A 16,734-nucleotide genomic window follows, 5' to 3' on the forward strand; every position below is an offset into this window, starting at 1 on the left:
TCAAATTGTATCCCCAGGATCAGTACAAATAACTTGCAGTTATTTACCTTCCTGAAAAGATGATTACATCTATTCAAACTAATTTAGTAGTCAGACCAGTATTCCTGTGCAAAGCTTTTTATTAAAAAGAGAAAGGGTTCTCTGCAAAAAAAAAGTAGGTACAACACCAATCATAAGATTTAACTTTTCAAAGTTTGCAACAGACCAGATGTGAAATTTTGATTGTGACAAAGACTATGTCTCCACTTTAGAAAGTCTTGTTCCCACATCTGAAAACACAGCCAACACATCTGTCAATTAGGACCTCAACTATAAAAAGAAAAATCTGTTGAGAGTTACCAGCACATTATCGAGTTTTAACATTCAGCATCCATGATGAAGCTGTAGATAATCCAAAATAATGTTACCAAAATGCTAAGATTCCTATAGAACCTTTCACATTTCACAGCTTCAACAGCTTTCCTTTCCAGTTCTCATGAGCTAACATAAAAAGTTAGGTCCCCTAAATAAAAACTAAATAAAACTCAGATTAAAAAACCCCTCTCTCAGGTGACATAAAAAGAATTTCAAAGAACCCCATAGTTTGGCCTTAGAATTAATCCTTGAAAAATATCTTCACCAGGGCGGGAATAATCAGGGGTTTACCTTCTCTTCATTTTGTATGCACGTGTGTATTATGGGCATCAGTTTGCAGCAAATATCTTGCACTAGCAACCTGCTTACTGAAACCAAACAGGCACTGGGAAAGAAATAAGTGACCCATCCTGGAGCATCAGTAATGAGTTACAGCTTTCAGAATTTGAGTTACCTTACAATTCTTCTGCAGTACCAGGACCAAGCTGGAGGCCTCTGCCCCACATGCTGACAACAGACTAGTGAGCATCATTAAGAAAGAACCTGACATTTCCCAGTAGTTCAAGGTGATCAGTACTTCAAAGGGACACTGGAGTCATTTCACGCAAAGAGTTGTCTGTTCACGTAAATAGCCTCTGCGTCAGTACCATATACTAGGCATGGTCCTAAAACATCTAAACTGTTCACAGACAAAGTCTGATTTGGAATTAAGTTGGTGATTTCCATGCGGTCTTTGGTAGGATCGTTGCTTAGCCAGGCACTTACTACAGACTGATTAATGGCATTGTGGGAAAAATACGTAGTACTTCTTCCTCCTGAAAGAAAGAGAGGGAAATAAGTTCCAATTTAGTTTATGCATTATCAGAACTTGGAGAAACATAATAGGTATGGGACAGACATAATGGGAACATCATTTTATATTTAAGTCAGTTTTCAGATTAGTTAATAGATGTCATCCCTTTGGTAAACAAAGGAAAAAATGCTAAAAAAAAAAAAAAAAAAAAAAATCAAGTACTTGAGGTGATCACAGAAACCTGCTAGCAGCTCTGTCCTCAGTTAAGAGAAATAGGTCCGTACAGTTATGAACTCATCTTGCTGAACAAACAGTGTAAGTAGCTACAAGTTTTTCTAGCTGGAGACTAAAGCAAGGACAGACCTAGGAACAAAATTCTTTCTATACAGTGTCTTGATACATTTGGGGCATCAGCTTCCCTTTAGTAACACTTATTCCCTACCATCTCTTCTCCCTACTTACTCTGCAGCAAGTGATACACCTGGATTTCACTTTGAATTTTTTCCAGATAACATTTTACATTCAAACTGACGTCTCACAGTTTGAGAACTATCAGTCAGTCTAAAATTAACAAGTGGCTGGCAGTGGTGCTAAACAATTTCTATTTAGTATACCTGAAAACATTCAGATTTCAACTTGAATCAGTTATGCTATTGTTTCCCTATACAGAACTGAGCTTTGAATGGCAACTTTGAAGCCAAAGGCAGCAGATGACACCTGAAACTTTCCCTACTGTTTACAGTCTGAAGTGACAAGCAATTAAGCAGTCTTTGTGACTAGAATGTGAAAATGAATGTTTACATTAAGTCAGTATCATATCCTTAATAAAAATCCAGCCACAATACAAAGGGATACAGTTTCATTCATTGAAAGTTCCAATTATGACCCTGAATTTGTAATTCCACTATGCTATTAAGGTAAAAATTATTTTGGTATTACAACATTTTGCATATCTGCCTCAGAGACTCAGATAGTAATGTGTCATTTAGGCTTCTTTCATGTCTTTCACAGAATCACAGAATGTTAGGGATCAGAAGGGACCTCAAAAGATCATCTAGTCCAATCCCCCTGCCAGAGAAGGAACACTTAGATGAGGTTACACAGGAATGTGTCCAGGCGGGTTTTGAATGTCTCCAGAGTGGGAGACTCCACAACCCCCCTGGGCAGCCTGTTCCAGTGTTCTGTTACCCTTACTGAGAAGTTTCTTCTCATATTTAAGTGGAACCTCTTATGTTCCAATTTGAACCCATAACCCTTTGTCCTACCATTGGTTGTCACCGAGAAGAGCCTGGCTCCATCCTCATGACACTCATCCTTTATATATTTGTAAACATTAATAAGGTCACCCCTCAGTCTCCTCTTCTTCAAGCTAAAGAGACCCAGCTCCCTCAGCCTTTCCTCATAAGGGAGATGCTCCACTCCCTTAATCATCTTTGTCGCCCTGCACTGGACTCTCTCCAGCAGTTCCCTGTCCTTCTTGAACTGAGGGGCCCAGAACTGGACACAATATTCTTTGCTATATACAGATGTTTTTTAAGTGAACACGATCTATCTTTGAAATACTGGATGTGCCCCTTCACACACTGGACAGAGTACAGCACATTCAAAACAAAACAAATGCAGACCACAAGAAACTCACACAACTGTTTGCCTTATTTTTTCCTAAAGTGCCTATCAGGGCTTTCTTGTAATTTTCTGTATTAGGCTTGTGTTATTAATTGGGTCATGTGAGAACACCAACTTTAATTATGTTGCCAACTGACAAATTCAGTGCAGATCGACTTCAAACATCCTTACCTTGATGAAGAAAAGATGGTTTTTCAGATACATCTGTGGAAGTATCCCAGTGCCAAAGAGACCCATCTTCAGAACATGTAAATAAGTGATCAGGGTTGGAAGGATGGAAGTGAACTTCCCACACTGGAGGTATCAAATAAAAATCAAACAAAACCACTTCAGAACAAGTATTAAGTATTTTGGTCAGAGTGCTTTGGCCAGCATGATGTGGACATGCACTTAACAAGAACCCAGGCCCCCACAAAAACCTTGAATTGTTAAGTGTGTGTGGGTAAGAAACCCAAAATTCCATCCTTAAGTTATTTAGTGCTGTTTTCCCTCCCCTAGGAAGAGAGGAAAAAGAAAGAAAAAAAAAAGCGGCTATTTTGTTGCATTTTCAGTACTGTGGAAATTGTTAAAGGTTAAAATCTTATCTGAATTCAGGCATTCTGAATACTTTCTCATGCCATCTTCCCTGCTATCAAGTTTCAGTTTGCACACAGCATGCATTCCTTCCCAGCACACACATTATTTTTTTGTCTGAACACCACAACTGTACAAAAGATATTTAAGTCAGTAAAACAGTAAAACTTAACTTCTCAAGAAATATTTTCACTCCTTAAATATAATTGTGGCATCAAGAAATTTTGAGCATGAAATGAATTGCTGTCTTGTTCATTTAAAGTTATGAGGAAGGTGAGCTGTTTCAGCATTGTGGAGGCACCAGATGGATCTGTACCATCTTCAGTCTCTTTCCTCAGGTTTTCAGGTTTGTTAGTAACTGCATTCTTGCTTTACTGCAAGTGCATACTACAGCATCAATTTCTATGACTATTTACATACCTACCCTTCTAGAATCACAGCCATTCTGATTAAACGCATCTAATGACTCATTAAAGAACTGGTTACTAAGTCTAGTTTCAGTTTGGATAGAGTTGGCTTTTAGATAAAAACAGTCTCACATACAGAGAAGGAACAAACTGAAGCCAACTGTATGAAAACACACTAAGTAGCAACTATGTGACTGCTTTCTATTGTAGAAACACCACCTCATTTTTTTACAGAAATCAGAAACTTTTCTAAAATGCCACCTTCTTCTCTCCCTTCCATTTCAGGTACTTACTTTCTGCTTCATGAGCATTTAGCAGGGACACTGGCATAGTACCCTGCCTGATGTCCCATATACTCAGCATCCCATCCTGGCCCCCTGTGGCCACAATGTGCTGCTGATTGGGATGCCTGTCCACACAGTGCAGAGGAACTCTGTCACCTGTCCTGCAAAGGAGAAGTAAAAAAAAAAAACCACTAACCCAAACATGAACTCTTTATTCAGTTTCTATTTTGTTCTTCTTTATTTCTTTGAGCATTGATGAACAAGGTAACTGCATAGGCTGCAGCTTCAATTCCTGCAGCATCTGGTCACTGCAGGCTGAAGCCGCATGACATCTACTGGAAATTAAAGGTACGGCAATAACATGAAGCTACAATTGGATGAACCTACAAAGGTTCTATGCCTTGTTGTATACAGGCATCTACACAGTATCCAACAGCTTTACAGGAGTGGGAAAACCTCACATACAGATAACAGTCTAGGTCTGCTCTAAGTATACCTACAATAATAAGTTTACCCTGTAATTCATATTCTAATCAGAGTTTCAGCATATACTAAGACTTACAAAGGCAGACTGGGTGCTTGCAAAAGCAGGTACATAAACCACAGCCTATTAACAGCAATGGGAATTATTTCACAGGCAAGAGGATTTGAGTCTAGCTCAGTTTGTTTTCTCACAATACCTTATAAGACACAAAGTTGTCATTGAAATTCATTTCAAGTGCCAGAAACTTTCTACTGAGCTTGTGGAGAAACACAGATGTAAAGTATATTCAATTAGGGAAAGAGTTATAGGTGAAGGGTTGTTTTTTTTTGTTTTTCTTCTTAAAAAAAGATCAATTGTACAGCTGCACTAGTCCTGCAAGAGTTAAGTCATAATACAGACCACCTAAATACAATGCTTAACCACAACAGTAATTCAGCCATTACGCAGAATCTGCTTTTGATCATTTAAATACCAAAGAACTTTGTTTTTAGGATTTTCAGCAAAAAACCCCAAACCAAACCAAAAACCAATCATGATCCCATTGTCAAGGTGTCAGGAAAGATTTAAATCAGATTATATAAAGAAACACATCCTTCTCAGTAAATTCATTAAAAAAAAAAAAAAAAAAAAAAAAGGTCTTACAAAGAAAATATTTGAGATGGCTCATTTCTTTGCTGTCTGAGATCCCATATTTTTAACTGTCCAATTGAATTTACTGTCAAGATCTCATTTGTGCGAAGGAAAGTCACTGCATGGAGTGTACTGCTGTCTGCATTGTCTGCAAGAGAGATAAGGAAAGCAGTCAGGTAAACCTGTGGAATGCTGGTCTCCATTTAACTATGATAAAAGAACTCTTTAGAAAACAGAACACGGCTGCTTAAACATGGATACAACATTTCTGTATTTTCAAGGGCAGAGACAGACCAGCGTCATGTGAACTTTAAGTCTTGCAAGGGTACCCTATGAATAAGAAGCCATTGCTTCCTATATCAAACACTGCTGAGACAAATCTGTAAGAAGCTATATTTAATTTGCTCTGGTGCTTACAGAACTACTTGTTGATCTGTAAGATTTCTTTCTATAGTTCCTAAGAAGAAGAATCTATTTACCCAGGTCCATGGTTTTCATAAGAGTTTTCTTTATATGCTCTGCATCTGCTGACAGGAGGCAAGCAATGGAGCTTCTCATAATGCAATTCTTCCTTTGAACATAAGAAACAGTAACTCTGGCTGAGAACATCAAGCAGGTGTGTGCAGAAGCACTTAATTCACCAACTTTCTTTAGACCTTTTCCAAGAATGTCAATGTGATATCCATCCTTGTCCTTACAGCCAAACCAGAATTATGCTGTGCTTGTTAACTAAATAGCAAGGCTCTTTTTTTTCAGGTCCTTTTCTCCAGTGCTTCTCTTGGTCACAATAATTTACAGTGTCGAAAACTTCACAGCACTGAGGTGAAACTTTTCAGGCTTTAGGAGATAATATAGACACCATTTTCTTATATTTTCATGTTGTTGTTGTATATAAAATTATCACCTTGATTATGATGGGTAACGTTGTTAAGTCTACTTTTACTTCAAGTATTTTAAAATTATTTGTGTAAGCCCATACTGAAAATATATGCAAATCTCTTGCTGCATAAGATGGAAACCTTTTCTGATATTGAGACAGACAAGTTACATTGATGCCTGGTTCCAGATATTTGAATGATTTTTCTGCCTACTATTCAAATGAAAGTCAAGGGAAAGAAAAAACAAACACACACACACACCAAAATACCATTAAAAAGTGTTAGATTACTGAACACTGAAGTTCTAAAGGATTTAAAATTTTGTGACAGAATAACAGTGTTTTAGCAATGATACATTTTATGGCTCGGAAAGATTTCTACATTGTTTTTAATGCTGAAGATTTTTCTCCTACCACAACTGACTATAAACCCATCAACTTTGTATGGTACTGTTAAATCCATTAAACAGTAACAGCAAAGTACTCCTTTACAAATATTTCATGAGGTACAAGAGTTCTATCTTCATGTTAAAACATGCTGAGGATTCATCTTGGCACACAGGAAATGTCAAGATGTCATTGAATTGGGAAGCAGTACGAAGAATTGCTTACATTATGGAACGCCATCCTGAAGAACTTCAAAGCATCTTCCAAGATGTTCTCACTCCCCTCTCCAACTTTTATTGTACAACAATCCCTAGTCAATGAGTTTGTGCTAGTCCCCTTCCACATAACTCCAGGTAAGCTTCACTTACCAGGTCATAGGTACGATTGACTTATTTATGGACCACGCCTATTTTAACATTTCCTTTCCCATTTCCAAAAGGACATTTCTCAATTAATTTACATGTGATTTCTTAAATCTCAATGCAGGAACCAGGAAATCTCAATGCAAAGTCTTACTGCAGCATAACACTGGCTGATGCTGCAATTACAAAGCAAGTATATTTACATAGTACTATCAAGTGAGCACTAAGAAAACTAACAGCTTGAATCCTGCACATTGTTAAATCTGTATGTAAGCATCTGAGCAATTACCCAGCGAAAAATATCGATTTTTTTTTTTTTTTTGGCGGACATGTGCTTCCTGTGAGTCAGCAAAATATTCTACTCTATTTAACTTGTATCAGAACATTCCGTGTTAGTATCTGTAAGTAAAAATTAAAAAATAAAATAATCCTTTTAAACTAGTTAATGTTTTCACTCCTCAAAGGAGAAGTTACTGTGTTTTGTGAAAGAAAAAAAGTATTGAAAGGTTTCCTACAGGAATTCTCAAGGAGCTTCAGTAAAGGGCGGCAATTAATAGGATTTATCTTGTGTGTGTATATACAGCCATGCACACACAAGTATCCCCTCTAGAAATCCCAGGGCACTTCCTTCCTTAATTGGCTTATCACTGTGTGAATTCCTTCATCTGCTGGAGGAAGGATTTCACTTGAGGAGAAACACAGATGCTGTGTCAAACAGAAGTTTCAGGGAGAAGGTTCTGGTTTAATAATGCTGCTATCAAACTCAGTGTTACTGTCCTTTAAGTTATTTCTTCTATTAAATTTCATTTCCAACAGATGCTACAAACTTGTATTCTATTTCCATGAGAGTAGTATGGTAGAAGAGTTGGGAATCACCACATTTTGACACTTGGTGTCCTTCTGTCTGGTAGAAGAACAGGGTACAAACAGTGGTTTCTGGTTCTTGGTGTTCCTTTATATGCAGAGAAAGAGGTGTTTTTGTATATGGCCACCATGAGGGCTAATCTTAGTACAAACAGCAAACTGAAATGACTATTTTACTGACCTCCAGTTATAAAGAACTTGGACACAATACTTCTAGCCATATTTAATGTATACAGTCCTGGCATTTAATAGTTCTAGATGAACCAGAAGCCTACAGGGAATGCTAGGTGTGATACTTCTCCATCTGCTGCCAAATATCTGAATGACCATAGAAATATATCTGAAATGTGCTTCAAGTATCTGAAGTCTGGAGGAATACCTGAATAGTCTGGAGCAAACACAATCAACTTGGAATATTTAATTCAATTCTCAACTGACTTTGTGGTGTTATCATTTGAGAAGTTAAATCCAAACAAAACACTCCAAATCAAACTAATTTGAACAGTTATTTGACATACCTATAGATCTTACTGCATCCTTTTGGTCAGCTCTGAAGAGATTTATTCTACCATCTTCTCCAACAGTGACAATTTCTGGGTTGTTGCAGATGACCCCGGTACATGCTGCTCCACCACAAGACGTGTCTTGATCCACATGATAATGGGCTTTCTCCCACCGCTGGTTGGCAGATAAAGTCTAAGTAGTAACCAGACATGAAATTCTGCTGTTAAATAATGATCCTGATAGACCAAAGCTTCCAGAATACTCATGAAACCAGAAACAAGCTCCAGGAAAGCCACACTAACTCCCAGGAATTACTCTCCTATACAAATAAGAATCAGAGATTTTCTCAACTCTTTCTCTCAAGTTTTTCTCAACTCTTGAGCATACAACCCTTCAATGGAACATGGATTATTTCTTCTCTAAACAACCTTTTTCACATGAGCTAGAACTCAGAAAGAACACAATCTATTTATGAACTGTGAAAATGTTTTTTACTAGACTTATCCCTTCAATCTTTTCCCGGGACAAAAGAGTTGAGGCCTTCACAAAATACAAGGTCTGATTTAGATTTTGATTGCAAGGAATTTAGTTTATTTTAGGCACCACCTCAAACTGTTAACAGATATTAGTCTTTATTGTGTCATTGTGAATATATAAAAAGTCATTACGCATTTATTTTCAGCGATTTACAATCAAAGCAAAAGACTACAGACTTTACATATCTTCCTTCACACAATACTCGTGAGAAGAAATTCCACATCAGTCATTTAGTTCGAGAATGCAAAAACTCTAATAAGGCAGGTACAAGTCCATTAATACCTACTCTCCCCAAACAACCCTGACTCTTAAAGTATGTTTCCAGTGAATGGACCATTTAGTTACACAAATATAGAAGTGGATACCCCAGCCTATCTATCTCTGGAATCTAACTTATGTGGCATGTATGCAGAATGCTTTTTTGTTTCTTTTATTTATGAAGCCAAAGCTTTTTTAAACACATTTCAAAAAACTGATTTTGGTATGCAGATGTTTCTTGCTCTAGCAGTTTTGAGAAATCTTATGCTAAGATCAAAGCGACCTGTATCACACAGAATAGCAGCTTAAAGCCAGTGCAAGTTACTTACCTGGTTATTTTGGTGATGACGGAATATAGTTACAGTTCCTGTTGATGAGGCAACCACGATTCTCTCTTGATCCAAAAACTAAAGACAGATAATAATAAGCATACTATTGGCTGATATCAGAACCCAGATGATCATTTTGATTTTAGAGTAACCTAAGTTATTGGTAGGTATAGTCAAAAAAAAACCCAAAGCAAAACAAACAAAACAACCCCACCACAATCTGATCCTGGTTGATTTTGTCTCTCTTCTTCATAAGTCCTTTTTTTGTCAATCTCAGCATTTTGACAGATCACTATCACTAAACTTCTCCTAAGTGACAAGCCCTTAAAAAATACAGATCTATTCAGCACAGCAATTTTACCTGCATGTCCATAACATCACCATTGTGCCTGATGTCACACAGCAGCTGAGGTTCTCCTTGATATTCACCATTGAGGCCCACATTTCCAAGGTCTCCAACAGACCAAAGGGAGATCCTGTTATCCTGTGAGGAAACGACACCACCAGTTTTACTCTAAAACGCTTCTAGAAGTCTCTAACAATAAACCAGCCCAGATGTCACAGCCTTCTCTCCACAGCCAAGGAAAGCAATGTGCTGCAGGCCGCTCTGCTCCTGAGGAAGCCATCGCCCGCCTTTGGGAAGCACCGACTCCGCGGGATAGCCCTGCGGAGCAGCGAGGCGGACCCTGGCTTCCTTAGGGATGCAATGCGCGCAAGGCATACCCAAGGGAACGCCGGGACGGGCAACGCTCACGCCGAACTCCGGCTCTCTCTAAGCGAAGACTGAGAGGGCTGAGGGGGCAGCAGGTGCCGCCGCACGTCTCACCCACCAGCGGGAAGCACGCGCCGCGCCGCCGGGCCCACCCACCCGCTACCTCGTTGTCCCAGGAGCCGGTGGCGAAGAGGTCGGGGGACTGGAGCGCGGCGGCGGGCAGGGGCCGCCAGCGCGTCTTGCTGATCTTCTGCGACACGAACTTGGCGCACACATCCTCCATGGCCGCCCACGCCGCGCGCCGGCTCCCGCCCGACCCGCGGCGCGCCTGCTGATTGGCTGCGGCACGACGGCGAGCGCGGAGGGACAGGATTGTGGCGCGGCGGCGAGCGAGAACGCGCCCGGGCGGGCTGGGGCCGGGACCGGGGCCAGCCATGGCGGGGAAGCGGGGCGGCTGCCGGCCCGGACCCGCCGTATGTAGCAGCCGCACCGCGCCAGCTGCCAGCACTTACCGAGACGGAGAGGCCGGGGCGGACTGCGCCCTATCAGCGCCGGCTGTCAGCTAACCGGCAGCCGGAGGAGTGGGCGCGGAGGTTGCGTTCCCGTCCTGGGGAACGCAGGAGCAGGGAGTGCCGGGCGCTGCCGCTGTGTGCCCGGGCCTCGCCGGCACGGACCGCGACCGCTACACCCGCGCGTACCGCCCAGTTCTGTGCAGAATTGGGCCCGGGAGAGAAAGGAGCAAATAAGTGAATTTGGCAGTGTGCTCACCTGCCTGCGCAGCTGGGCTGCCTTCCCCCCAGAATGTTACACGGGTATGTTACATCTTCACAAGGCCGCCAACTTTTATTTTCCGAAAATAGTGACTTGTACAGCAACTAATGATTTCCAGTCTAGATTTGCTTTTAAATATCTGTGATTGATATTCTCCTCCTTCAGTCAGATTCCTACCTGGACAGAAGGAAGCACAACAATATTTTTTAATGTCCCAAATAGTGCATTAAATCAAACAAGAACGTACATGTGCTTCCTTTATCGTATTTCACTGGAGACCTAGACAACCATGCAATAAATAAAGTTCAGAGGTTGGTTGTAAAATGAGCTAAGGCTGACATAGCTATGTTGTCGTTTTGGAGGACAGGACTGTCTGTCCAGTCACTGCAGTGCAGTGAAGGGCTTTCTCACAAGCACCTTCCTACTTTTACAAACCAATTTTCTGCTGCATTTTTTCCAAAGCTGCCACTGCCAGCTCTCTGAGGATCTGCCAGGTGAAATTACCAGCATTAGCAGCAGTGGCTTGGTCAAAATTTTGCCTGTGCTGTTGCTGTTTGCCCGCCAAAGCCATCTGTCAGATTTCTTCTACACAGCATTTCTGAGTTTTTCATCAAGTCTGCTGTGAAATTTTGTAATCTTTCAGATGTGATACCAAATCAGTGATATTTTATATGATTTATGCATCATTTTAACTTCAGTTTTGAGGAATGTTTGGGTTTTTAATAATTAGGTACTGCAGAGTGCAACACTGAACATATTCAAAAAGCTGGATGCTATTGTAGTCTACCATACCGTAAGCCTTAAAACAGCTTTGTTGTACTCCACAGTATCATTATTATTCTACAGCAGTCAATACCTCTGGGGCCCTTTATTAAATTAACAGCAATCCTGCAAGTCACTGTGAACTCCAAGGGTATTTTCTGCTAATTTTTGTAACACTCATGAGAAAGGTCAACAGGCAGCCTCGGAATACAGCTACAGACCAGACAGCTAAAAGTTGAAGAGAGAATACTTTGGGATTATTGAAATGTTTTATTAGGCAAATGTTTTTGTTGGTTGCTTTGTGATTTCTTTATTTTGTCTCTCGTGCTCTTGGGTGATTTATTTCTTTGCTCAGGTTGTTTGTTCAAAAGCATTTGGGTAGTATTAAGAGGAGTAGGTTGGACATAGAGGCTATTTTCACTAAGAAGGAAAGAAAGAATCACTATTTTTCTTCCCAGTCTTACACTTTTTTTTAAGAAAATGTTGGCAGCATGCTATGTGATGGAGGGAAGAGCTGTGATGGATTTAGGACTGGTCTGTAAACCTTTACATATATTCTCTGTTTGGTCATTATGAAAGATGTGTACTGTGTTAGTATGTTGTTTCAGTGTAATATCAGATTTAAATAAACAAAAGGAGGAAACAAACACCGAGAGAAAATATGCCTCATTAGAATATTTCCAAGGTTGTCAAAAATTACATTAAGTCTAGATGAAGCTGACTCTGGCTATTGGGTCCAAACATGTTAGCTGAGACAACAAGAAGCATCTATGGACTGTCCTTAAATGCGGCTATAGCTAGGAGTGTGAGTGAAAGGGAAGAAAATGGAAAGCATGCCTCTCTCTGCCAGAGGTTAGGGAGCCTGGGAACGCAGGCACTTACTAGATCAGTGGATATACTAGGGCAGGATAAAGCTAATTCTGAACTTTATTTGCTTATTATTTGCTTTCCTCTAATTATCATTCAACAATATTTTAAGAAGGTTATTTGGAGATGCCGTATTTACTGCTGGTCGTAACTCCTGGAGTTGTGCCCAGTTTGATCTCTTGAACAAGCGCAGTCGCTCTGCAGGGAGCTGCAGAGCAGACTTAAAAGCAGAGTGCCAGGGCCCTGAGTGCATTTGTAACCCTTACACTCCCTTAACTGGGGTTCCCACCTGGGCTAGGCACCCGCTCCTGGCCTGAGCTGTGTCATAGGAGGGCCCGTGCCCAGCCATGTCCCTGACTGGGTGAATGGATTGACTTGAGGCCTGACTTGTCACTTTGCTTTTGCTTGATGGCAAAACCATTACTGTGCCCAGCCTTGCTCTGCTTGCCTCGCTCGGACACCATGGGATGGCGTCCTGCTGAGTGGCATTGTCATCCCTGGCTCCAGGCTCACCTTCCCTCATGGAGGGGTCCCAGTTCTGCTGCTCCCTAACACAGAGAGTCACTGATGTGCCTGGGTCCTTCCCACTTCCTCTTTGAGTGCAGGGCGCAGAAAGCAGGGATGCCAAGTTCAAAATAATGTGAACTTCTGAAATTGAAGTAAAAAATGGAGGTATGCACCAAGCTGGCTTGAGATTGCAGGAAAAGAAATAAGAGGAAGTTAAGTTAAAACAAGAATGGAGGCAGGGAGAAGAGTGAGTGTAGGTGTAGAAGCCAATTAGTGTGAGGTTTGGGACATAACTATGGAAATGTTCAGCAGGAACATTTCATAGGGAAATTTCTGCTTGTGATATGCATATGCATAAGCAGATGAGATCAGGCAGTGATGATCAATTTTTCATATGCTTTTTAGATTCAAAGAATTTTAAAAATCTTTAAATTTAAAGAACTTTAAAAATTGAATGGGTTCAGGAGGTAGAAGGCAAGGGATGAACCAGAAAAAGTAGCATGGAGGGCTTTATGTATAAATGCATGTAAGTACTGCTAAGGGATTGAGATGTGGGTGAATGTGTGGAAGAGAGATCCAGCATGTGCTTAAAATTCGTGGGATTCTGTGTCAGAATAATCAAGCGGTGACCCACTCTGGCTACTGGCATTCCCGTGCCTCTTCCCTAACAGAGTTGTCCATGCAGGAGCTCCCTGGGGAGTCCAGGGAGGTGGCTGTACCTGTGGGAGATGGAGCTGCCTGCAACAGTGGGCACCCAGGGACCAAGGTGCTCATGTGGGTTTGGACAAGTGCGGGGGAAGAGGATGCAAGAATACTGAGTGCCAGAGCAGATGGAGAGGTTTCACATGAATGCTGACGTCCAGAATTTTTTTTTTTTTTTTTTTAAATTTCTGGTTGTCTTTTACTCTAGTGTAGAATGTCTGTGTTCCTTTTAGTTTTATCTTAAAGGATGTACTCTGGATAAGTTTTAAAAATGGACTCATGGCCTGGAATTATAGAGCAGAAAGAGCTAGGGACCCTCACATTTGTTTACTGCACAAATGGGTGCATCCTGCCACTACTGGTGCACGTTAGTTTCTCAGGGCCCTTTGAGGCAACTTGGCTTGTCTTAAAGCTCCCGGAAACCAGCAGAGCCAAATGCTGTTCCCTTCACACATGCCTGGTATCCATCCAAGACACCCCAGATATTGCTTAGGCTCACACTTACGTTCCTGTCATTCTCTGAGTAGTCATGCCAAGAACATAGCCAAGAAATGGCCAATAGGTACAGTCATTCCGAAAGTACCTGGGGAAGTCTGCAAGTTCCTAAGAGATAAAGGTGGGCTCTTTCTCGATTCTCTGTGGCAAGTTTAACCCTAATTGATGCTGGTCTCAGTAAGCAGTTTGTATGTAAATGGTTTCTCTTGTGTTTCTGGTCTCCCAAAGGGGTAAGTATCCCTGGAATGCTTTTAAACACAGGCCAGCTAGTTTCCTGCCAACAGCCTCTCTATGTGAGAGCAATGCATTTTGCTTGCATCTGACAACAGAAAATGTCTTTTACATTTAAAACAATGAAATATTTTTGTGTATGTATTTTTACAATGTCTGTCTGTTCTCTGTACTTGCTGCCCTTCGGGAATTCCTCTAACTGCATGACTTCTTTCCTTCTCTCCCAGCCCACTGGATATAACAGGGAGACCTTTTATATTCTGGGATAGGCTGGTAGTCTTTCACAGACTGTAGAACAGTTGCCAGATCATGCTTAGGAGAAGTTAGATGGGGAATACAAAATGAAGCAGTGAATCTGCCTTCAGGATTAAAAGAATCAGTTGGGAAAGGTCTGGGAAGTCTATGGATGTGTCCTGGTATATGCATTGGGCAACTGCTGGATTTGCACTGGTTTGACTGCTAAACAGAAAACCAGATTCCCACCTTCACCTCATTTTCTTCACCTGAACCAGCATTGATGGGATGTAGTATATGTGTTGCGTGGAGCTGGAACAGGCTTATCCCTCCCAGGATGGGTTCTCACACAGAAGATGGTGTTACTTGTGTCTCCCATGAGGGTACATTAGGCTGTGTATGTCCTTGCATCAGGAATGCTTTTAAGAAACAATATAAGATTTGAATTTATATCTGATGGATGATACCTTATTTTCTCTAATGTTTATACGCGATCCCATTGATAAGGCCTATCTATTCATAGTTATCTATCACTATTCTCATGTTTCAAAAGCAAAGAACTGAAAACTGTGCTGTCTGATACCAAGCAGATGACATACTTGCACTGTTGTGCCAGATTAAGAGAGGAAGCACTGTAAAATTGGAATCCTGGACCTGTGAAAGTTCATTTACAGGGATCAGAAGGGGGGACAAATGCAAAAGTCACAGCACTGACAGTAGGTTTCCCAAAATTGCCGCAATGGAATTTGCTTTCTGTTAAGAACAATAGAAACACATATAAATAACAGGTGGCAAATGAATATTGGTGACAAAATTAAAAATTAAGGAGTTTAGAAGCACCCGGGAATACCACATGACTGTAGGAAGTTAATTCTGTGCTTAAGTGCATTAGGCCAGAGGCTGGGGGAGGAACCAGAGGTGCTACTTCTCCCTTCAGATTGCTACTTCACTGTGCGCCTACACTGGGACAGAGAAAAGGCCACACCGGAAGCATCAGTCTGGCCTTTATTAAATTCTGAGTTACTGATTTTATGACCTAGACACCTTTTGAAAGGAATTCTAGTTTGTAAGTTTGTCCGGGAACAGCATCGCGCCAGCAGATGCTGCTGTAGATCACTGGTACCCTGGCAGCGTTTAGCCATACACGCAGGTGCCAACTCTCATAAGCTCCCACTCCTCCCCATTTTTTGTGTTGTTACCCAGTCACATCTTCCTTTCCACGGCCGCTGTCCTGCCGCCCCTGCCGTTGACAGCCGCCTCCCGCCCGGCCGGGTCAGGGCTGGTGGGGCCGACGGCGCGCCCGCGCCCGCTGACCAATGGCAGCCTCCAACACGTAGGCCTGGCCCGCGCAGGCTGGCCGAGGCCAATCGGCGCGCCCCATGCAAAGTACCGCGCCGCGGGACTGCGGTAATTGGCTCTGTTGCAAGGGCGGCGGGGCGCGCGCTGGGCCGCTGCGGGGAGCCGGCGGCGCCGCCGTGACCGGCAGTGCGGCCGGGCCGAGGACCGCTGCCCCACTGTCCCGCCTCTTCGGTACGCGGCGTGTGCCGGCTACTTTCACGATAGCGGCCAAAGCCGGGGGGCGGAGGGGAAAGAAAGCACCGACGCGCTGTTTCGCTAACTCATTCATTAACGGAGCTCCTCAGCTCACAAGCCTACGGATCCGTCCCGACTCCCGCAGCCCCGCCGCTTCTGGGGCGAGGGCAGGGCTGCCCCCTCGCTGCCAGCGCGGTATCCGCCACCCTTGCAGCCAGACCTGCGAACAGGGCGCAGCCGCCGAGTCCGCGCGCCGCAGGCTGCGGCTGTGGGGAGGGGCGGGCTCAGGGCCCGGAGGCTGGGGGGGAGGGCGCTATGGGCACCGGGGCTTGGGCCATCCGTGTGCTCCGCCAGCCCGGGCGCGTCCCGCGCGCTCTCCGCACTCCCAGCGCCGCGCGAGTGGCTACGACGCGCTGCGGCGGTAAGCGCACTCGTGTGTTACCGGGTGCTCGCGGTGGCACTGCGACCGCGGAGGCGGTGAAGGCCGGCTGCCCCGCGTGGGCTGTTGCAGCAGCGGGCGAGCGGCCCGGCCGCGCTCCCCTCCGCCTGCAGCCTCCGGAGAGCGGCGGGGCGGAAGGAGACGGGCCCCTGACGGGCGGCGGCGGAGCGACCCCACCCCCTTCGCGTGCGCGGGGATCTCCCCACGCGCGC

The 16,734-nt window shown here is 43.1% G+C and overlaps 2 protein-coding genes across 4 annotated transcripts in view; one reads left to right on the forward strand and one right to left on the reverse strand.

Annotated features, from left to right (window-relative positions):
- Positions 1-101: 101 nt before the first annotated feature.
- Positions 102-10,314, reverse strand: NUP43 (nucleoporin 43). Of its 2 annotated transcripts, none has more exons than XM_082047242.1 (8): positions 10,142-10,314; positions 9,631-9,753; positions 9,270-9,347; positions 8,160-8,337; positions 5,164-5,299; positions 4,047-4,198; positions 2,945-3,067; positions 102-1,169 (listed from the first exon to the last, which is right to left on the reverse strand). In XM_082047242.1, the coding sequence occupies exons 1-8, from the start codon at positions 10,262-10,264 to the stop codon at positions 955-957; spliced, it is 1,128 nt and encodes a 375-aa protein (XP_081903368.1). In that variant the 5' UTR covers positions 10,265-10,314; the 3' UTR covers positions 102-954. The 2 variants fall into 2 exon arrangements, with proteins under 2 accessions (XP_081903368.1, XP_081903369.1); XM_082047243.1 differs by having other exon boundaries at positions 10,145-10,313.
- Positions 10,315-15,914: 5,600 nt separating this feature from the next.
- PCMT1 (protein-L-isoaspartate (D-aspartate) O-methyltransferase) overlaps positions 15,915-16,734 on the forward strand; it is a 35,576-nt gene continuing 34,756 nt past the window's right edge. The window contains exon 1 of one of the 2 annotated variants that reach the window (XM_082047246.1): positions 15,915-16,080. In XM_082047246.1, the coding sequence (XP_081903372.1) occupies positions 15,930-16,080 (151 nt within the window). In that variant the 5' untranslated portion in view covers positions 15,915-15,929. Of the gene's footprint in view, positions 16,081-16,347; positions 16,505-16,734 lie in introns of those variants that run through there. The other variant, XM_082047247.1, reaches the window with a different exon arrangement.

The sequence above is a fragment of the Streptopelia decaocto genome, assembly GCF_964273445.1.
Source record: "Streptopelia decaocto genome assembly, chromosome: 3".
NCBI lineage: Eukaryota > Metazoa > Chordata > Aves > Columbiformes > Columbidae > Streptopelia > Streptopelia decaocto.